This window comes from Pseudophryne corroboree, chromosome 6 (genome assembly GCF_028390025.1).
Source record: "Pseudophryne corroboree isolate aPseCor3 chromosome 6, aPseCor3.hap2, whole genome shotgun sequence".
Taxonomy (NCBI): Eukaryota; Metazoa; Chordata; class Amphibia; order Anura; family Myobatrachidae; genus Pseudophryne; species Pseudophryne corroboree.
The window spans coordinates 564,082,078-564,104,659 of record NC_086449.1 but is presented as its reverse complement, the minus strand read 5'-3'; the positions used below and the strand labels follow the sequence as shown (position 1 = coordinate 564,104,659).

At 47.9% G+C, this 22,582-nt stretch overlaps 1 protein-coding gene across 4 annotated transcripts in view; it reads left to right on the top strand.

Annotated features, from left to right (window-relative positions):
* Positions 1-22,582, top strand: part of HCFC2 (host cell factor C2) — a 179,369-nt gene that overhangs the window by 134,164 nt on the left and 22,623 nt on the right. For 3 of the 4 annotated variants that reach the window (XM_063927779.1, XM_063927778.1, XM_063927776.1), the window contains exons 10-12: positions 217-367; positions 9,677-9,717; positions 9,958-10,098. In XM_063927779.1, the coding sequence (XP_063783849.1) occupies positions 217-367; positions 9,677-9,717; positions 9,958-10,098 (333 nt within the window). The remainder of the gene's footprint in view (positions 1-216; positions 368-9,676; positions 9,718-9,957; positions 10,099-22,582) is intronic. The other variant, XM_063927777.1, reaches the window with a different exon arrangement.

Below are 22,582 nucleotides of genomic sequence, written 5' to 3'. Positions count from 1 at the left end.
GTCACAGCATAATATAAAAACAAGAGTAGTGATGTATTTAAAAAAAAAAAAAATGGTTTAAACCAACCAACCCTTGAAAGACAGCATGGCTGATTTTATAGGAGAGTATAGGTGTCTGTTAAAATGGTAGCCCCTCCCCATCATATACATATCTATACATATAGATGGGTATCTTTTAGATTTGTGATTGTCTTCTCTTTCTAATTTTCGATCCAGAATTCCACTCCCAGTTGTTTAAACAACAACAATGCAGCAGACCATGAAGTTGTAGCCATGAAGATAACCTTGACTGAGAAACAAACTCTTTCCAGTGCAACTATAGAGTTAAATGGCAAATTGCAAGAGTCTCCTGGGCCTAAATCATTAGGTAAGAGGAATGCAGTACAGAAACAATATAGTAAAGAACTGTGTCTGTATTATATACTAATTCATTTTACAGATGGACCTGAAGGAATTTCAAATGTATACTAGTGGGTAGTAATCTGGGTGGTTTAGTCAATAAAATAGCATATCACATGCAGGGTTTTTTTTTTATGTTTTTTTTTTTATTATTTTTTAACAAGTAGCCCAATCTCTCTACCATGGTTTACCATTGATAAATAGCTTTTCTTTTGTGAATGATCATTTGAATATGTGAGTGCACATGCTTAGTGGGTGATTTGGACATAGAAATGTTAACATCTGAGGCTTGTGCATCCTGCATTGTCTCCTGTGCAATCTGTGGTAACCCAGCAGTACAAATGGGCACTTGTTAGAGAAGTCACTAATTGCATTCTGTACACAACTTTCTCATAATGTATTTTGAGTATTTTTTTTTTTTTTTTTTTTTTTCGAACTCCTTATTAGTGCACATGAGGGGTCATTCCAAGTTGATCGCTCGTTGCCAATTTTCGCAACGGAGCGATTAAGGCAAAAATGCGCATGGTACGCAGTGCGCATGCGCTAAGTATTTTAGCACAAAACTTAGTAGATTTACTCACGTCCGAACGAAGAATTTTCATCGTTGAAGTGATCGGAGTGTGATTGACAGGGCGGAAACTGATCGTTTTCTGGAAGTGTGCGGAAAAACGCAGGCGTGTCAGGAAAAAACGCGGGAGTGTCTGGAGAAACAGGGGAATGGCTGGCCGAACGCTGGACGTGTGTGTGACGTCAAACCAGGAACGAAACGGCCTGAGCTGATCGCAATCTGTGAGTAGGTCTGGAGCTACTCAGAAACTGCTAAAAAATTTCTATTCGCAATTCTGCTAATCTTTTGTTCGCAGTTCTGTTAAGCTAAGATACACTCCCAGAGGGAGTGCAATGCTGCTAAAATCTGCTAGCGAGCGAACAACTCGGAATGACCCCCATGGTTTTTTTTATTTGTACAGCAAATACATATGGGCGTGATGTTAAAGGGTCCACATACCTTTGGACGAGTTTGTATGTATATGTGTGGTGCTGTGTGTTATTCCATGCTGAATTTGGAAAAAAAGAGTCTTTACAGGCTATCCAATTAGGATCACCCGAAAAAACAGTTTTCCTCCAGAACCTGTGTGTTTTCGTGAGAAACAGCCACGTTTTTTGCTTGAAAATGGGGCTGTTTCTGGGGATTTGGTTTCTCCTGCCCGAGGCATGTGAAACAAAATCCCTGATAACCGCGGCGACCTGCAGTGTCCCATGCCCGCCGCAGCAGGCTGGGACTGCAGTGAGGGTGCAGGGAAGCCTCCTTCTTTCCCCTCCCCCAGCAGCGGTTACATGACTGGGGAGCGGTCATGTGACCGGGAGGTGCAGTGCTGCACAGGGAGATGTCAGGAGCCGGCACTCTGTGCAGTACAGAAAAACCCAGATAAGCCGCAGCTCATGCCGGCTTATCGGGGCTAATAGGATAGCCCTGGGCGATATCATTACCCATGGTAATGTACCGTGGGTAATTGGATATCCCCCCTTGTTTGTCCTGCAGTAGCCAACAACCATCCTCAGTGTCTCCACGACCAATCACTGCCAGCAGTCTTTTCATCCAATCGCCACCTGAGTACTTCCCTCCCTGCTCACCAGCACCCTGCTCAGAAATGTAAATATTTCCTAGCTCACTAAGGGTGCGTGGCCTAACTACAATAGCAGATCAGCATGGTACTGCCTTTACCATGGCTGTATAGCTGCCGCCCGAGCCCTGCTGCTCCCTCTTGGCGGCTGCTGCTAACTGCGGGGTCCGCTGCCTCACTTCCACGAGCCAGCTCTGTGAGGGGACTCATCAGCCTGCGAGATCCACAGCTGCATGTAATTGTACCTGGTTGCTGTATTAGCAGCATTGTCAGTAGTGCTGGGCCCCTCCCCGACAGAGACCTCAGCTCTCTGCACACAGGCGGCCCAGGAGGTGGACACTTCCTGGGCAGGAGGGAGCTGGAGGTCTACATGTGGCTACTTAAGGACAAGCTGGGGCTGCAGCTCAAGCTGGAGGCAGGCGACAGTGACCCGGCTGGGGGCTCCAAGCAGGAGGAAGAAGGTAACCACAGCACTAACGGCTATCTACCTGTATCCCTCCTCCCTACCCCCAGTATTGCCCCAGCTGCTATCCTGACCCAGTCCTTACCCCCAGTACTGCCCTAGCTGCTATCTACCCTTACCACCTTCCTAAACCTAGTACTGCCTGCCCCGAACTTGCCCCTCAGCACTATACCAACTGCTCTTTTCTACCCCTAGCACTACCTGACCTTACCCCCAGCCGCCCATCTAGCCCTGCTTCTCCCTGCCTCTACCCACAGCACTGTCCCAACTTCTGCCTGCCCTCATTCCCCATAATATGATGGGACCGAGAAAAGGTGGAGTAGGACCCACATTTTTAAAGTGAGGGGTCCCTGGGACCCACAATTTTTTTTTTACCCAGCGCAATTACTGATACAGGTTGAGTATCCCATATCCAAATATTCCGAAATACGGAATATTCCGAAATACGGACTTTTTTGAGTGAGATAGTGAAACTTTTGTTTTTTGATGGCTCAATGTACACAAACTTTGTTTAATACACATAGTTATTAAATATATTGTATTAAATGACCCCCAGGCTGTGTGTATAAGGTGTATATGAAACATAAATGAATTGTGTGAATGCAGACACACACTTTGTTAATGCACAAAGTGATAAAAAATTTCTCTATCGTCCTAGTGGATGCTGGGGTTCCTGAAAGGACCATGGGGAACAGCGGCTCCGCAGGAGACAGGGCACAAAAAGTAAAGCTTTCCGATCAGGTGGTGTGCACTGGCTCCTCCCCCCATGACCCTCCTCCAAGCCTCAGTTAGATTTTTGTGCCCGGCCGAGAAGGGTGCAATCTAGGTGGCTCTCCTAAAGAGCTGCTTAGAGAAAGTTTAGCTTAGGTTTTTTTATTTTACAGTGAGTCCTGCTGGCAACAGGATCACTGCAACGAGGGACTTAGGGGAGAAGAAGTGAACTCACCTGCGTGCAGGATGGATTGGCTTCTTGGCTACTGGACATCAGCTCCAGAGGGACGATCACAGGTACAGCCTGGATGGTCACCGGAGCCTCGCCGCCGGCCCCCTTGCAGATGCTGAAACATGAAGAGGTCCAGAATCGGCGGCAGAAGACTCCTCAGTCTTCTAAAGGTAGCGCACAGCACTGCAGCTGTGCGCCATTTTCCTCTCAGCACACTTCACACGGCAGTCACTGAGGGTGCAGGGCGCTGGGAGGGGAGCGCCCTGGGAGGCAAATGAAAACCTATTTGGCTAAAAAATACCTCACATATAGCCTCCGGGGGCTATATGGAGATATTTAACCCCTGCCAGAATACACTAAAGAGCGGGAGACGAGCCCGCCGAAAAAGGGGCGGGGCCTATCTCCTCAGCACACAGCGCCATTTTCCTTACACAGCTCCGCTGGTCAGGACGGCTCCCAGGTCTCTCCCCTGCACTGCACTACAGAAACAGGGTAAAACAAGAGAGGGGGGGCAAAATAGTGGCAAAAATTATATTATAAAAGCAGCTATACAGGGAGCACTTATTATAAGGCTATCCCTGTCATATATAGCGCTTTTGGTGTGTGCTGGCAAACTCTCCCTCTGTCTCCCCAAAGGGCTAGTGGGGTCCTGTCTTCGTTAAGAGCATTCCCTGTGTGTCTGCTGTGTGTCGGTACGTGTGTGTCGACATGTATGAGGACGATATTGGTGTGGAGGCGGAGCAATTGCCAAATATGGGGATGTCACCTCCTAGGGGGTCGACACCAGAATGGATGCCTTTATTTATGGAATTACGGGATAGTGTCAACACGCTAAAGCAGTCGTTTGACGACATGAGACGGCCGGACAATCAGTTAGTGCCTGTCCAGGCGCCTCAAACACCGTCAGGGGCTGTAAAACGCCCTTTGCCTCAGTCGGTCGACACAGACCCAGACACAGGCACTGATTCCAGTGGCGACGGTGACGAATCAACCGTATTTTCCAGTAGGGCCACACGTTATATGATTTTGGCAATGAAGGAGGCGTTACATTTAGCTGATACTACAGGTACCACTAAACAGGGTATTATGTGGGGTGTGAAAAAACTACCTATAGTTTTTCCTGAATCAGAAGAACTAAATGATGTATGTGATGAAGCGTGGGTTGCCCCCGATAAAAAGATGCTAATTTCAAAGAAGTTATTAGCTTTATACCCTTTCCCGTCAGAGGTTAGGGCGCGCTGGGAAGCACCTCCTAGGGTGGACAAGGCGCTCACACGCTTATCTAAACAAGTGGCGTTACCCTCTCCTGAGACGGCCGCACTTAAAGATCCAGCAGATAGGAGGATGGAAAATATCCAAAAAAGTATATACACACATACAGGTGTTATACTACGACCAGCTATAGCGACAGCCTGGATGTGCAGTGCTGGAGTAGCTTGGTCAGAGTCCCTGATTGAAAATATTGATACCCTGGATAGGGACAATGTTTTACTGTCTTTAGAGCAAATAAAGGATGCATTTCTTTATATGCGTGATGCACAGAGGGATATCTGCACACTGGCATCACGGGTAAGTGCTATGTCCATTTCGGCCAGAAGAAGTTTATGGACGCGACAGTGGTCAGGCGATGCGGACTCAAAACGGCATATGGAAGTTTTGCCGTATAAAGGGGAGGAGTTATTTGGAGTCGGTCTATCAGATTTGGTGGCCACGGCTACAGCCGGGAAATCCACCTTTTTTACCTCAAGCTACTCCCCAACAGAAAAAGACACCGACTTTTCAACCGCAGCCCTTTCGTTCCTTTAAAAACAAGAGAGCAAAGGGATATTCATATCTGCCACGAGGCAGAGGAAGGGGGAAGAGACACCAACAGGCAGCTCCTTCCCAGGAACAGAAGCCCTCCCCCGCTTCTACAAAAGCCTCAGCATGACGCTGGGGCTTCTCAAGCGGACTCGGGGGCGGTGGGCGGTCGTCTCAAGAATTTCAGCGCGCAGTGGGCTCACTCGCAGGTAGATCCCTGGATCCTGCAGATAATATCTCAGGGGTACAGGTTGGAACTAGAGACAGATCCGCCTCGCCGTTTCCTGAAGTCTGCTTTACCAACGTCCCCCTCCGAAAGGGAGACGGTTTTGGAAGCCATTCACAAGCTGTACTCTCAGCAGGTGATAGTCAAGGTACCTCTTCTACAACAGGGAAAGGGGTATTATTCCACTCTATTTGTGGTACCGAAGCCGGACGGCTCGGTAAGACCTATTCTAAATCTGAAGTCCTTGAACCTGTACATAAAGAAGTTCAAGTTCAAAATGGAGTCACTCAGAGCAGTGATAGCGAACCTGGAAGAAGGGGACTTTATGGTGTCCTTGGACATCAAGGATGCGTACCTCCACGTTCCAATTTACCCCTCACACCAGGGGTACCTCAGGTTCGTTGTACAAAACTGTCACTATCAGTTTCAGACGCTGCCGTTCGGATTGTCCACGGCACCTCGGGTCTTTACATAGGTAATGGCCGAGATGATGATTCTTCTTCGAAGAAAAGGCGTATTAATTATCCCATACTTGGACGATCTCCTAATAAGGGCAAGGTCCAGAGAACAGCTAGAGAGGGGATTAGCACTGTCTCAAGAAGTGCTAAAACAGCACGGCTGGATTCTGAATATTCCAAAATCCCAGTTAATGCCGACAACTCGTCTGCTGTTCCTAGGGATGATTCTGGACACGGTTCAGAAAAAGGTTTTTCTCCCGGAGGAAAAAGCCAAGGAGTTATCCGAGCTTGTCAGGAACCTCCTAAAACCAGGAAAGGTGTCTGTACATCAATGCACAAGAGTCCTGGGAAAAATGGTGGCTTCTTACGAAGCAATTCCATTCGGCAGATTCCATGCACGAATTTTCCAGAGGGATCTGTTGGACAAATGGTCAGGGTCGCATCTTCAGATGCACCAGCGGATAACCCTGTCTCCAAGGACAAGGGTATCTCTTCTGTGGTGGTTGCAGAGTGCTCATCTATTGGAGGGCCGCAGATTCGGCATACAGGATTGGATCCTGGTGACCACGGACGCCAGCCTGAGAGGCTGGGGAGCAGTCACACAAGGAAGAAACTTCCAGGGAGTGTGGACGAGCCTGGAAACGTCTCTTCACATAAACATTCTGGAACTAAGAGCAATCTACAATGCTCTAAGCCAGGCAGAACCTCTGCTTCAAGGAAAACCGGTGTTGATCCAGTCGGACAACATCACGGCAGTCGCCCATGTAAACAGACAGGGCGGCACAAGAAGCAGGAGTGCAATGGCAGAAGCTGCAAGGATTCTTCGCTGGGCAGAGAATCATGTGATAGCACTGTCAGCAGTGTTCATCCCGGGAGTGGACAACTGGGAAGCAGACTTCCTCAGCAGACACGACCTTCACCCGGGAGAGTGGGGACTTCATCCGGAAGTCTTCCACATGCTGGTAACCCGTTGGGAAAGACCAATGGTGGACATGATGGCGTCTCGCCTCAACAAAAAACTGGACAGGTATTGCGCCAGGTCAAGAGATCCGCAGGCAATAGCTGTGGACGCGCTGGTAACGCCTTGGGTGTACCAGTCGGTGTATGTGTTTCCTCCTCTGCCTCTCATACCAAAAGTATTGAGAATTATACGGCAAAGAGGCGTAAGAACGATACTAGTGGTTCCGGATTGGCCAAGAAGGACTTGGTACCCGGAACTTCAAGAGATGATCACGGAAGATCCGTGGCCTCTACCTCTAAGGAGGAACTTGCTTCAGCAGGGTCCCTGTCTGTTTCAAGACTTACCGCGGCTGCGTTTGACGGCATGGCGGTTGAACGCCGGATCCTAAAGGAAAAAGGCATGCCGGAAGAAGTCATTCCTACTTTGATTAAAGCAAGGAAGGAAGTAACCGTGCAACACTATCACCGCATTTGGCGAAGATATGTTGCGTGGTGCGAGGATCGGAGTGCTCCAACGGAGGAATTTCAACTGGGTCGATTCCTACATTTCCTGCAATCAGGATTGTCTATGGGTCTCAAATTGGGATCTATTAAGGTTCAAATTTCGTCCCTGTCGATTTTCTTTCAAAAAGAATTGGCTTCAGTTCCTGAAGTCCAGACTTTTGTTAAGGGAGTGCTGCATATACAGCCTCCTGTGGTGCCTCCAGTGGCACCGTGGGATCTCAATGTGGTTTTGGAATTTCTAAAATCTCATTGGTTTGAACCACTAAAAAAGGTGGATTTAAAATATCTCACATGGAAAGTGACCATGTTACTAGCCCTGGCTTCGGCCAGGAGAGTGTCAGAACTGGCAGCTTTATCTTACAAAAGCCCATATCTGATTTTCCATTCGGACAGGGCAGAACTGCGGACTCGTCCGCATTTTCTCCCTAAGGTGGTGTCAGCATTTCATCTGAACCAGCCTATTGTAGTGCCTGCGGCTACAAGTGACTTGGAGGACTCCAAGTTACTGGACGTTGTCAGAGCATTAAAAATATATATTGCAAGGACAGCTGGAGTCAGAAAATCTGACTCGTTGTTTATATTGTATGCACCCAACAAGATGGGTGCTCCTGCGTCTAAGCAGACGATTGCTCGTTGGATCTGTAGCACAATCCAACTTGCACATTCTGTGGCAGGCCTGCCACAGCCTAAATCTGTAAAGGCCCACTCCACAAGGAAGGTGGGCTCATCTTGGGCGGCTGCCCGAGGGGTCTCGGCATTACAACTTTGCCGAGCAGCTACGTGGTCAGGGGAGAACACGTTTGTAAAATTTTACAAATTTGATACTCTGGCTAAGGAGGACCTGGAGTTCTCTCATTCGGTGCTGCAGAGTCATCCGCACTCTCCCGCCCGTTTGGGAGCTTTGGTATAATCCCCATGGTCCTTTCAGGAACCCCAGCATCCACTAGGACGATAGAGAAAATAAGAATTTACTTACCGATAATTCTATTTCTCGGAGTCCGTAGTGGATGCTGGGCGCCCATCCCAAGTGCGGATTATCTGCAATAATTGTACATAGTTATTGTTAACTAATTCGGGTTATTGTTTAGGAAGCCATCTTTCAGAGGCTCCTCTGTTATCATACTGTTAACTGGGTTTGATCACAAGTTGTACGGTGTGATTGGTGTGGCTGGTATGAGTCTTACCCGGGATTCAAAATTCCTCCCTTATTGTGTACGCTCGTCCGGGCACAGTACCTGGCTGAGGCTTGGAGGAGGGTCATGGGGGGAGGAGCCAGTGCACACCACCTGATCGGAAAGCTTTACTTTTTGTGCCCTGTCTCCTGCGGAGCCGCTGTTCCCCATGGTCCTTTCAGGAACCCCAGCATCCACTACGGACTCCGAGAAATAGAATTATCGGTAAGTAAATTCTTATTATTGGCTAAAATGACCTTCAGGCTGTGTGTATAAGGTGTATATGTAACATAAATGCATTCTGTGCTTAGATTTAGGTCCCATCACCATGATATCTCATTATGGTGTGCAATTATTCCAAAATACGGAAAAATCCGATATCCAAAATACCTCTGGTCCCAAACATTTTGGATAAGGGATACTCAACCTGTATATACTGAGATATATATTTGAATAATAAGACCCTTTTTCAAATTGAACATGAAGATTTTCATTCATAAATGTTGTATTGATAGGCTTACCCATACTATCCCTTTAAACCGGAACAATAATGAATTACACAGGTTCTGTGGCTGGCTGACATCAAGCCTGCATTACAGCTGGTCTTAATTAGCCACATAACCTGTGTAATCCATGAGCTTCCCGGTTTAAAGGGATAATGTGGTAAGTCTATGTATAGAATATGTAAGTAAATAGCCAGGATTCTCTTTAGTGTTCCTCTACTATGGCTCATGCCTCTTCTATCTCCCTTTTAGCTTCTGCAATTTCCACACTTTTCTCCCTTTATCAATACAAACTACTAATTTTTAAATGAGCATCAGTTAATCAAATAGGTACATCTCTTACCATTAACTGAATGACAGCCAGGCCAATGAGACCTGCTTCCCTAGGATGTATCCTGGCTCCCATAGGATGTTGTAAAAGTTCACATCATGCACTCTGTATTGTGGCCTGGGCTGGAGTGTAGAATCTGCACATGACACAGTGGGAAGGAGCAGAGATCCACCTTATACTACCCCACTTAAACCAGTGTGTGTGCTTGTATAGATAAACAAAGAAGACCTAATCTTTGAACGGTGTCAAACGGTTATGTGTAAAATTTATATTTGGGTTTTTCTTTTCTCTCTAGCTACAACGTTACCACATCTGCATTCAAGAAACCAAGTAAGTGTAAGTTTGACTCGGTCTTCGTTCTTTAGACAGTGTTTTTTTATTAGCATTGAGATTTGCAAAGAATAAATAAATGTATCTATATAGCGCAAATTGCATTATAGAGTATAAGTCTGACCTAAAATATATATACATCCCTAATCTGAAAGCATGTACATGGCGTCAGCAGACCTAATTTTCCAGAAACAAAAATGTAATTTCTGGATAACCTAAGGGTGTTTATCTCTGGCTTGCTGACAGACAAATGGTCAGACTGCAGAGAAGACTGCATTGAAGGATGGACAGAGGCATTGGTATGATGTTGGCATCTTCCAGACCAATAGTGCTGTGGTCACGCACTTCTTTTTACTTCCAGGTGGCAATCCGAGCACATCTAACAAGGTATTCTGTCTACTGTTGTCTGTGTTTGATATCTTCTGTACGGTTTCCACATCAGAACCATGTTGGGTCATTATTAGTCACAGTTAAGCATCAGAATCCTGTGTATACTCACGTATCAGTCACACATCATTTGTCAGAGTTACCTCTGCATAGGAAGTGGGTGTTTGGCTTTATTTATATGATTTCTTTACATGTTTTATGATATATCATGATATTTTTCCTCCTCCCAGCTCCTATCACTGTAGCGTCTCACCCCACCTCTGTCACTGCCGTCAGCTATGAGTCATGTGAACCATTGGCTGCCTAGTGTTCACTTACTGTTGCGGACTCCTCTCGCATTCCTTTCAATCCTAGTCAGAGAGGTTTGAATGGTGGATGATGCATCCTTGACAGCATGTGAGCCTCCTTTGCAGGTATCCACTTTGCAGCAGTAGAAATGTTATGTTCACTCCTTCATTCTCCAATTCAAGATTGTATGTGGAGGAGGCACGTGCAAATTGAGTATTTAGGAGGAATTTCCTGCAGAGTAGAATCATACCCCTTTTCCACGGTTCCAGGCTGGGACAGACCCTGTTCCCACTGCTGATCTGACCAGAGTTATTCCCTGATCAGCTCTGTTCACACTGCACACAGGTGCAGTCTATCTTCTGCCAGTGCTTGGAGATGACATCACCTCCAAGCAATGAGATATCTTGCTCTCCCGTCTTTGATCGGGACCTCGAGACATGGCTTGCTCTGGTTAGGCCACGCCCCATCAATGATACCTCTCCATGTCGCACTTGGGGCGAGCCCAGCACTCTGGCAGCTGCTGGGCTGCCCCAGCCTCCTATGTGCAATTCATTCACCTTCACCAGCAGTGCAGACATCTTATCCCCCAACCTCATAGCTGCCCATGGGACACTGTGGTTGGGAGGCATGGGCTCTCGCCATGCTGCACCCAGATCCTTCCCAGGTATTACACTGCTATCGACCCAGGAAGCAATGCCGGATTACTTGAACCAAATTCTTTTATTGGGATCAGTTTCCACTGAGCTGTGACCTGGGTTGACACGGCAATAACACAGGTTTTTAAGGCAGTGGTAAAGGGGTATTAGTGTCAGCTGGATCGGGAAATAGCACGAGTGGTGGGTTCCCAGCGGCTCCTGTGTGGTCAGCATATCTATAGTGCTCTATTTCTGAGTACCTTCACAGTCTTTTACTATCCTCCAGATTTGATCAGCCTGTACAGCGACCACTCGCATCATTGACCCAGCCTTGCTATGGTACACTGTTTTGCTGGCCTGCAAGAACTGACACAGGCCAGCAAAACAGAAGGATGTCCATCAGTCTGTCCGGGAAGGTGTTTGTCAGTCACAAGATGTCATCCGGGAGTCGGGCAGGGAGAGATTACAGCCTCCCTGTATGAAGCGGGGATGGGGTAAAAACCAGAACGTTTCGGACCATGGGGGTCATTCCGAGTTGTTCGCTCGTTGACGATTTTCGCAACGGAGCGATTAAGGCAAAAATGCGCATGCGCATGGTTTGCAGTGCGCATGCGGTTAGTATTTTAACACAAAACTTAGTAGATTTACTCACATCCGAACAAAGATTTTTCATCGTTGAAGTGATCGGAGTGTGATTGACAGGAAGTGGGTGTTTCTGTGCTGAAACTGGCCGTTTTATGGGAGTGTGCGAAAAAACGCAGGAGTGTCTGGAGAAATGGGGGAGTGGCTGGCCGAACGCTGGACGTGTATGTGACGTCAAACCAGGAACGAAACGGCCTGAGCTGATCGCAATCTGTGAGTAAGTCTGGAGCTACTCAGAAACTGCAAAAAAAATTCTATTCGCAATTCTGCTAATCTTTCGTTCGCAATTCTGCTAAGCTAAGATACACTCCCAGAAGGCGGCGGCTTAACGTGTGCAATGCTGCTCCCTTCCCAGTGACAGCTGTCACAGACACCTTTCTGTTTTCACCCAATCACCATGCTGTAAACAGAACCAGGGTTGGAGGTCCTGGGTTACAGGTTTACACTGCCTTAACCCGGGTCCTTCCTGTGTCCAACCCTGTCTGCTACCCGGGTTGGATTCTCGGGGCACTGGACCCAATTTTTTTTTTTTCAGTAAGCGTTTTCCACTGACAAAAACCTGGGTTGATGCTCGTTCATGTGCAAAAATCTGGATTTTTGAAGGCAGAGTAAAAGAGAGATAATTCTGTCTGCCTTAGACCTTTTCCAGGTAAGTTAAAGATCTGCAGATACCTCGTTCTCCAAAGCCAAGCACCCCCCTCCCTGACATTTAGGCTCCTGAGGAAAATTATGTAAAAATTAGGAGCCAGATACTTTGTCTTTGAAGAAAAAATGATACTAGCAAAGATGAGGACTGAACAATTTAGCAACCCTTCTGAAGTCTGAGAAGTCCCTCCCTAGGACTGATACTGTTGACTGTATCATCACATCAAGGCTGTACAGTTCACCATTGAACATTTGGGACTTATAGGAAAAAGGTAAATTTCTCTTACGTCCTAGAGGATGCTGGGGACTCCGTAAGAACCATGGGGTATAGACGGGCTCCGCAGGAGACATGGCCACTATAAAGACCTTTTAGTATGGGTGTGCACTGGCTCCTCCCTCTATGCCCCTCCTCCAGACCTCAGTTAGATCCTGTGCCCAGAGGAGACTGGGTGCACTACAGGGGAGCTCTCCTGAGTTTCTCTGAAAAAGAATTTTGTTAGGTTTTTTATTTTCAGGGAGCTCTGCTGGCAACAGGCTCCCTGCATCGTGGGACTGAGGAGAGAGAAGCAGACCTACTTAAATGATAGGCCCTGCTTCTTAGGCTACTGGACACCATTAGCTCCAGAGGGAGTCGGAACGCAGGTCTCATCCCGCCGTTCGTCCCAGAGCCGCGCCGCCGTCCTCTTCGCAGAGCCGGAAGATAGAAGCCGGGTGAGTATAAGAAGAAAAAAAAGACTTCAAGGCGGCAGAAGACTTCAGATCTTCACTGAGGTAAGCGCGCAGCGGTAATGCTGCGCGCCATTGCTCCCACACACTACACACACACTGAAGGCACTGATGGATGCAGGGCGCAGGGGGGGCGCCCTGGGCAGCAATATAAACCTCTGGACTGGCAACAGGGTACATTAGGCTGCGGAGGCAGTAAATGAAAAAATCCCCCGTTATTTTTTGTATATTGGAGCGGGACCGAAGCCCGCCGCTGGAGGGGGCGGAGCTTGATCCCTCAACACTAACAGCGCCATTTTCTCCACAGAACGCTGCAGAGAAGCTGGCTCCTCGGACTCTCCCCTGCTAAACACGGTGACAGAGGGCTGAAAAGAGGGGGGGGGGGGGCATTTGTGAGGCACAGTGAGTGTATACACATTTATTATACATATAAAAAGCGCTATATCTGGGTTTTTATTCCAGTGTCACTTGGCGCTGGGTGTGTGCTGGCATACTCTCTCTCTGTCTCTCCAAAGGGCCTTGTTGGGGAATTGTCCCCTTATAGATATATCCCTGTGTGTGGGGGGGTGTCGGTACGTGCGTGTCGGCATGTCTGAAGCGGAAGGCTCGTCCAAGGAGGAGGTGGAGCAGATGAGTGGTGTGTCTCCGTCGGCAACGCCGACTCATGATTGGATGGACATGTTGCATATGTTAAATGCAAGTGTGACCTCATTACATAAGAGAATGGACAAAGCAGAGTCCAGGGAAAAAGCAGGGAGTCAATCCACGGATTGGACTGGGTCACAGGGCCCTTCTGGGTCTCAAAAACGTCCCCTATCCCAAATAGCAGACACTGGTCCTGACACGGATTCTGACTCCAGTGTCGACTACGATGATGCAAGATTACACCCAAGGGTGGCAAAAAGTATTCAGTATATGATTATTGCAATAAAAGATATTTTGCATATCACTGATGACCCCTCTGTCCCTGACATGAGGGTGCGCATGTATAAGGAAAAGAAACCTGAGGTAACCTTTCCCCCATCCCATGAACTTAACGAGTGATTTGAAAAGGCTTGGGAAACTGCAGATAAAAAACTGCAGATTCCCAAAAGGGTTCTTATGGCGTATCCTTTCCCTGCACAGGGCAGGGTACGTTGGGAATCCTCTCCCAGGGGGGACAAGGCTTTAACACGCCTGTCCAAGAAGGTGGCGCTACCGTCTCAGGAAAGACAGGAAACTACTTTAAAGTCTATTTATGCGCATACAGGTGCTTTGCTCAGACCGGCAATAGCATCGGCATGGGTGTGTAGTGCAGTTGCAGCGTGGACAGATACCTTGTCAGCTGACCTTGATACCCTGGACAGGGATACCATTTTATTGACCTTAACCCACATTAAAGACGCAGTCTTATATATGAGGGACGCTCAAAGAGACGTTGGGCTGCTGGGTTCCAGAGCCAATGCCATGGCTATTTCTGCGAGACGAGCTCTATGGACCCGCCAATGGACGGGTGATGCAGACTCAAAGAAGCATATGGAGGTTTTACCTTACAAGGGTGAAGTGTTGTTTGGGGATGGGCTCGCGGGCCTGGTTTCCACAGCTACCGCGGGTAAATCTACCTTTTTACCTTTTGTTCCCCAACAGCAAAAGAAAACTCCACAGTATCAGATGCAGTCCTTTCGGTCGCATAAGTCCAGAAGAGGTCGGGGCTCCTCCTTCCTTGCCAGAGGTAAGGGTAGAGGAAAGAGAACGCCTGCTTCGGCTAGTTCCCAGGAGCAGAAGTCCTCCCCGGCTTCTACAAAATCCATTGCATGACGCTGGGGCTCCACTGAGGGAGTCCGCACCAGTGGGGGCACGTCTTCGACTTTTCAGCCAGATCTGGGTTCTTTCAGACGTGGATCCTTGGGCGATGGAAATTGTTTCCCAAGGCTACAAGCTGAAATTCGAAGAGGTGCCTCCGTGCCGATTTTTCAAGTCGGCCTTGCCAGCTTCACCCCCGGAGAGGGAAGTAGTGTTAGCTGCAATTCAAAAGCTGTGTCAACAGCAAGTGATTGTCAAGGTTCCCCTGGTCCAACAGGGAAAAGGGTACTATTCAACCCTGTTCGTGGTCCCGAAGCCGGATGGTTCGGTGAGACCCATTTTAAATCTAAAATCCCTAAACCTGTACTTGAAAAAGTTCAAATTCAAGATGGAATCGCTCCGAGCTGTAATATCCAGCCTGGAAGGGAGGGATTTTATAGTGTCACTAGACATAAAGGATGCATACCTTCATGTCCCCATATATCCCCCTCATTAGGAGTACCTGAGATTCGCTATACAGGACTGTCATTACCAGTTTCAGACGTTGCCGTTTGGGCTTTCCACGGCCCCGAGGATTTTCACCAAGGTGATGGCGGAGATGATTGTGCTCCTGCGCAGGCAGGGAGTCACAATTATCCCATACTTGGACGATCTCCTGATAAAGGCGAGATCGCGAGATCAATTGCTGAAGAGCATGTCGCTCTCCCTGAGAGTGTTGCAACAGCACGGTTGGATTCTCAATCTGCCAAAGTCACAATTGGTTCCAACGACTCGGCTATCATTCCTAGGCATGATTCTGGACATGGAAATAAGAGGGTTTTTCTCCCATTGGAAAAATCCCAGGACCTCCAGAACATGGTCAGAGACCTGCTAAAACCAAAAAGAGTGTCTGTTCATCACTGCACTCGAGTTCTGGGAAAAATGGTGGCAGCCTACGAGGCCATCCCCTTCGGCAGGTTCCATGCGAGGACATTTCAGTGGGACCTTCTGGATAAGTGGTCCGGGTCCCATCTACAAATACATCAGAAAATAACCCTGTCCCCCAGGGCCAGGGTGTCTCTCCTGTGGTGGCTGTAGAGTGCTCACCTTCTAGAGGGTCGCAGGTTCGGCATTCAAGACTGGGTTCTGGTGACCACGGACACGAGCCTCCGAGGATGGGGAGCAGTCACACAAGGAAGAAATTTTCAGGGACTATGGTCAAGCCAGGAGGCTTGTCTACACATCAACATACTGGAATTGAGGGCCATATACAACGGCCTACGACAAGCGGAGAATCTTCTTCGCGACCTACCGGTTCTGATTCAATCAGACAACGTCACAGCTGTGGCTCTTGTAAACCGCCAAGGCGGGACAAGAAGCAGAGTGGCGATGGCGGAAGCCACCAGGATTCTTCACTGGGCGGAAAATCACGTAAGCGCTCTGTCAGCTGTCTTCATTCCGGGAGTGGACAACTGGGAAGCAGACTTCCTCAGCAGACACGATCTCCATCCAGGAGAGTGGGGACTTCATCAAGAAGTTTTTGCAGAGATAACAAGTCTTTGGGGAATTCCTCAAATAGACACGATGGACGCCATCAACAACAAGCTTCGGAGGTATTGTGCCAGGTCACGGAACCCTCAGGCAGTAGTGGTGGACGCCCTGGTAACACCATGGGTGTTTCAGTCGGTCTATGTGTTCCCTCCTCTTCCTCTCATCTCAAAAATATTGAGAATCATAAGACGAAAAAGAGTGCAGACAATACTCATTGTTCAACTGCAAGTAAAAGAAAGCCGCTTTTTGAGGGACAACGTTAAAGGGAGAGAGGTGAAAAAATGTACAACGTAACTCAACCCTTAGTAGTGTCTACCAAGCTAGATAATAGGATTTTGGTACTTACCAGGTAAATCCTTTTCTTTGAATCCATAGGGGGCACTGGAATACTCTTGGGATATGGACTGGGCGTAGCCGGAAATGGCACATATTTAAATATTTAAATTAGTAACTGGCCATCCCCTCCATAATCTCATAGAGCCTTCAGTATTTTTACTGGGCCGAACAGGAGTGATAGAGAGGATGAACCATAGAGAATTACATTTAACATTATATGAACCTATAACATTATAATATAATGGTCAACCCTAAAGTTGACACATAACGGAACTGATAATCAGTTGATACCATAACATCGAATGCATTGGTGATAAAGTGTTACCATAAGATCCACAGACCTTACCACAAGCCAGGTAAACTGCTCTGGGTGGGCGTCCAGTGCCCCCTATGGATTCAAAGAAAAGGATTTACCTGGTAAGTACCAAAATCCTATTTTCTTTTTCATCCACTAGGGGTCACTGGAGTACTCTTGGGACGTACCAAAGTTTCCCGTTGGGTGGGAGAGCTGTTTGGCACCTGTAACACTACACGGCCAAAGCTAAATGCTGATGCCGCAAACGTAGCCAACCTGTAAAAGCGCACCAACATGCGCACTGATGGTCATGCACTGATGACCATGTAGCAGCTCGTCTACGCTGTTTCGTAGAAACTCCACGACCTGCTGCTCCTGACGTTCCCAAAGAACGTTTGGAATGGTCTGACACTGATGTAGGCGGTTGAAGCCCGCTTATGACGTTCACTAGAACGTTTGGAATGGTCTGACCCTGATGTAGGCGTTGTAGCCTATTATGAAGCTAAGCCTGACGTATGACATAAGGACTGCTTGGAAGCTTGTAAAGCCATCTTCACTACATTATAGAGAACAATGTGTCTGTTCTACGTACAATTGTTTGGGTTACAGAAACGCGTAGTGCGCGTACCACATTCAAAGTAACTTAAGTTCTCGAACATAATGATAACCGAGGAACTACATTAATTAATTGATGCGTGACATTATACGATCTTTGACTGGAACACGGAATTTGTGCGAAGTTCCGCCCTATGACCATAAAACACCAGATTTGGGGCCTTGTCATGCAAGCCACCCTATGTTAAAACACGCCTTGCTGAGAGGCTAAGGCTAAGAGAAAAGTGTTTACCAATTGATAAACGTAACATCCACTTGTTGTAAGAATTCAACAAATGAAGACTGTAAATAAAAAACCTAAAACCAGATCACATCCCATGGCGCTGTAGGTGGTAACCAGATCACGTCCCATGGCGCTGTAGGTGGTATAAATGGAGGTCGTCTGAGGACACCGTGCAGGAAAGTGTGTACAATCGGCAAAGGAGCCAAACACCTTTGCAGGTAAATTGACATGCAGAGACCTGCACCTTGAGTGTAGAATATAATCCTTCACCAAACCCAGTCTGTAAAAATATTAAAAGACGGGATATTTGAAAATGATGTTGGAAACTTCTGAGCGTCACACCAACCTATAGAGGCACGCTAAACCTTGTGATAATGTGCTGCCGTACTGGCTTCCCAGCCCCCAACATGGTTTGTATACCAGATTCTGGAATGCCATCCGTTCTTAAGAGAGCGCTTTGAACAGCCACCCCGTCAAACGCTGCTGCGCTAAATCGGGGTAAAAGAACTGACCCTAGTGGGACAGGTCCGGACGTGGCGAGAGCGGTGAAGGATCGGCTGCGAGTAGTTAGCGGAGATCCAAGAATCATGGCCTCCGAGGCCAATGTGGCGCCACTAGTATGACTGTCATGGAGTCTTGTATGATCCATTTTAGTACCCGAGGAAGCAGCGTAAACGTTGCAACAGATTCACAACGCTGTACAGCCACGCGATCGTGAGAGCATCCACAGCTGCTGCCTTCGGAGCTCTTGTACTGGACACATACTGGGTTGGACACATACTTGGATGTTTTTATTTATTTATTTATTTATTTTTTGCGAGATGCCAATAGATACCACTGTGGGTAACTCCACCGCTGGACCAACATCTGGAACACTTAAGAATTCAATGCTCAGTGTCCTGGAATAAGCTGCCTTCCAGCTGTTCACTCCCAGAATGAACATCGAGCAACTTGCCGCATGGTCATGCGACTTCGATTCCGTCCTTGTTCGGTGATGTATGCGATCGCCGTTGTGTTGTCTGACCGCACTTGGACAGTCTGAGAACGGAGCATGTGGCCCGCTTGCCGCAGCGCGTTTGACCGAAATTTTCCGTGATATGTGAAGTTGATCATTTGGGACCCCAGGTCCCCAACCTCTGAGACTCGCGTTCATATTTAGAATTATCCAATTCCAGACGCCGAACATTGTCCCTGCGGTAAAATTATGTACTTGGAGCCACTAGAGTAGTGAAACTCTGGCCCTTAGAGACAACCGTACTATTTGATGAACTTGTAGGAGCGTGCAAGAACTTCCAGGTGAAAATGACCTGAGTGACTCCTTGCGAAGTAGAGTGCGTCGAAAGACGTCACTCTCCTTTCCAATAGGCAAAAGGCCAAACGGATCAAGACTGTCCGTGGCTTGCGTACGAACTGTACGTGATGACGAACAGTTTGTGTGGTATGTTCAGACAGATAAATCCGTGTAATCACGGAATTATCCCTATGCATGAGTCCGTTGTTACGGAATGAGGCTTGATATCTCTAGGTTAACAATCTAACCGTGCTGAACGACGCCATTGTACGTTAGTAAGGGCCGTTGCATGACGAAGTTTTGAGACGGTGCTTTAATGAGCAGATCTGCAAAACACGGAACTGTTATCACTTCCAGGGATGAGCTATCACGATAGCCATTACTTGTGACAACCCTAGGCGCCATACGAAGCCAAAACGGTAGCGCTTGAAAGCGAGAATGGTTTTTACTGCAAACTTAAGTAGGCCTGATGCGTTTAAGTACTTATTCTTGTTGAAATCCAGAATCACTGTGGATTTCAACCTGTAGTCACCAACTGCAGGTATTCATTTGTTGAATGTGTAGTAAGCGACGCACTGATTGACCTGAAGGGTCAGTATCGGACTGACAGATTCAGCCAGCTTTGGAACTACCCCAAACTGGAATAATGACCGTGACTCTGTTGTTGACTGCAGTCAAAGTGCTCAATCTACTAGAGCTTGTATGGCGGTGTGCAGAACCGCGATTTTATCTTCTGACCCAGGCAGCCCCGTCTTGCAAATTGCAATGGTGGAAAACAATCAACCTTTGTCTGGTAAACTGCGAACCCAAAATTGCGGATCCCTCAACTGTGGATGCCCACAACTGACGATCGGCGATGGGCTGGAAACTCATTCTAGCCCTGGCTTTTCAGTGGCTTAGCTGTAAACACCACTGAAACCCTGGTTAAAGATGCCTGGAAGTAGGTGGCAGCACTTTAACCGTATATTGAGGACAATTAGAGGTTATCGAAAACCACGTTCACTACCACCTGACCCGTCTGTGGCTGTTCCTGTAGCACGGCCCCGAAAGGACTGAGATGTAAAGACTGGAATTTGTCCAAGACAGGACGAAACCTGTAGCCAGCGTAAGGTGATGTTTCTATTCTCGTTTAGAAACGGACGCCGTCCTGTTAAGAACGTAGCGAAAAAGCACGTTGTGCCGCACTAGTGAAGCTGAAAAGCGAGAACTATACTGGCTGACTCAGAAACTGTACCTAGATATTGAGCAGATTCACAAGTGTGATCAGCGAGAAGCGTAAGGTGTTCTTCTTGTAGGGCAAACTTGAACTGTATTGCCATGCAACCACTGCCCTGTTAAGCCAAAACCCGGGCCAAACCAGGTTAAACAACACCCCTACTGCTGTATACTGTAGGGCACACTGCGACGGGTATCTCTGAAACTGTCAAATTATAAAACAATAATAACAATTGTCCCCAGTCAGTATATACGCCAGCCTCCCCCAACGAGGAACGGCAATAGTGCGTATGTGCAGTCGTATTTGTCCGACGGACTTTGCAGCGAAGCTGCTATGTCTTATACTTATTCCTTATGTACACGGACAAGCAAGTACAGAAGGATAGACCAGTACCGTGACTTAGTACCACGTAAATAAAGTGTGTATAACTGTACATTACAGCACACGTGGTCATGTACAATACCAATAAAATAAAATTCCTAACAACACCCCGGCTCCTCTAGAGGCCGAGTGTTGTAGGGCAGCAACTTCCTGGGAAGAAGCAGGAAGTAATGTTAAAATGGTGTCCGGCCATGTGCTTGCTTATTGCAAGATTGCTGATATACATTAATACATGCATATGTATATACACAGACACACCTATCTGTATACCATCAGTGTGTAAACACACAAACACATATACACACATACATACACATATATATAAATATACATATATATATATATATACAACAGTTATATTGCATATGTAACAGAGACTTCTGATATTGGCCACAGGCTTAAAATCCTGATGATTTTGCTGCCTAAACGCAGCTTAGTTATTGGGGCCTCCCTGCGGGCTTCCTCCCCCCTTCTCTCTCCTGCAGAAGAGTATGATATGCAAGTGCAGCCTTTATTCTGGCTGCCGACTTCCCCCACACCGCTCCCCCCCCCTCGTTGTTCAGCAGACGGGAGACGGGGAGTGCAAGTCTTACCGCAGCCGCGTGAAGGACAGTACGTCGGAGATTGGTGAGCGGCCGCCAGAGCGGGCCGCGGCAGCAGCTGTCCGCGGTCAGGTCGGCCGCGCAGCCCACGAGAGCCGTACCGGGGTAGGGAGGAGGACGGATCCGGAGAGACGGGGAGCGGCGAGCGTTCCGGCGGTAGTGGCGGAAGCTGCTCGCTAGCTACCCCTGCAAGCGGCCAGCGGCGCCTGGTGACCCAGGAAGCGTCGAGCGGCCTGCGCAGTGCCGGGGTTCGCTCGCTGGCTCCCTGTGCAAGTGAAGAATTAGCAAGGGATTTTACAAGTAGCAGGCAGCAGGGGAACGACCATTAAAGTCTATAAATACACACAGTCCCCACATAATGGGCGGCAGCGTGAGCTGACCGCCCGCAATAGACAGAAAAAGTAAGTAAGTGAGCGGCGGCAGTGAGAGCTGCCTACCGCTCAGTACCTGCACCACCTGCGGAGGCCATGACGGGACTTTTCTGTAAGCGCCGTCCTCCTTGTGCAGCCCGTGGCTGCAATCAGCTGCGCTGATTTTGATCAATGGCGGGGCCCTTTGTATGAGCGCCGGCAGACCATCTGCTGCTAATGCAGCACCAATGATCCCTAACCCGAACTTCTCTGATAAGTTGGGAAGGGATCAGGTAGAAAAAAACAAAAATAATCTTGCTTGAAGAATCGCAGGACATTCAGTCCACAGTACCTTCCGCTAGAGGCACAGAAAAATACTGAAGGCTCTATGGGATTATGGAGGGGATGGCCAGTTACTAATTTAAATTTCTTTATCATCCACTAGGGGTCACTGGAGTACTCTTGGGATATGGACGGGCTTCCGTAGGAACAGCACTGAATATTTAAATTTAGAACACTCCACCCCTCCATATCCCAGAGTACCTCAGTGTACTACCTCAGTGTTTTTTCTGTGCTCGAAGTAGTAACAGCTCTGTGGCTAAAAGTCACAATTACTTTGAATATTTTTATTTTTATATTTCTCTATTTTTATACATCCCTTTCCCCCTTCCAAAGGGTCAGGGATAGTGCAGCTGCTGATAGCAGCAGGGGCGTGTCGGGCCTCTCTGAAAGAGCTCCCTCACAGCCACACACAGATCCTGCACAGGCTGGCCGGCGCTTACTAAGAAGCCCCGTCGGAGCCTCCTCACAAGCTGCAGGACTTAAGGTATGTGAACGGGGCGGTCAGCTCCCGCTGCCGCCCCGAGGTGTGGGGACATTGTTAAAGAACTCGGGGACAGACTGCCTCCGGCCGCCGCCGCACACGGC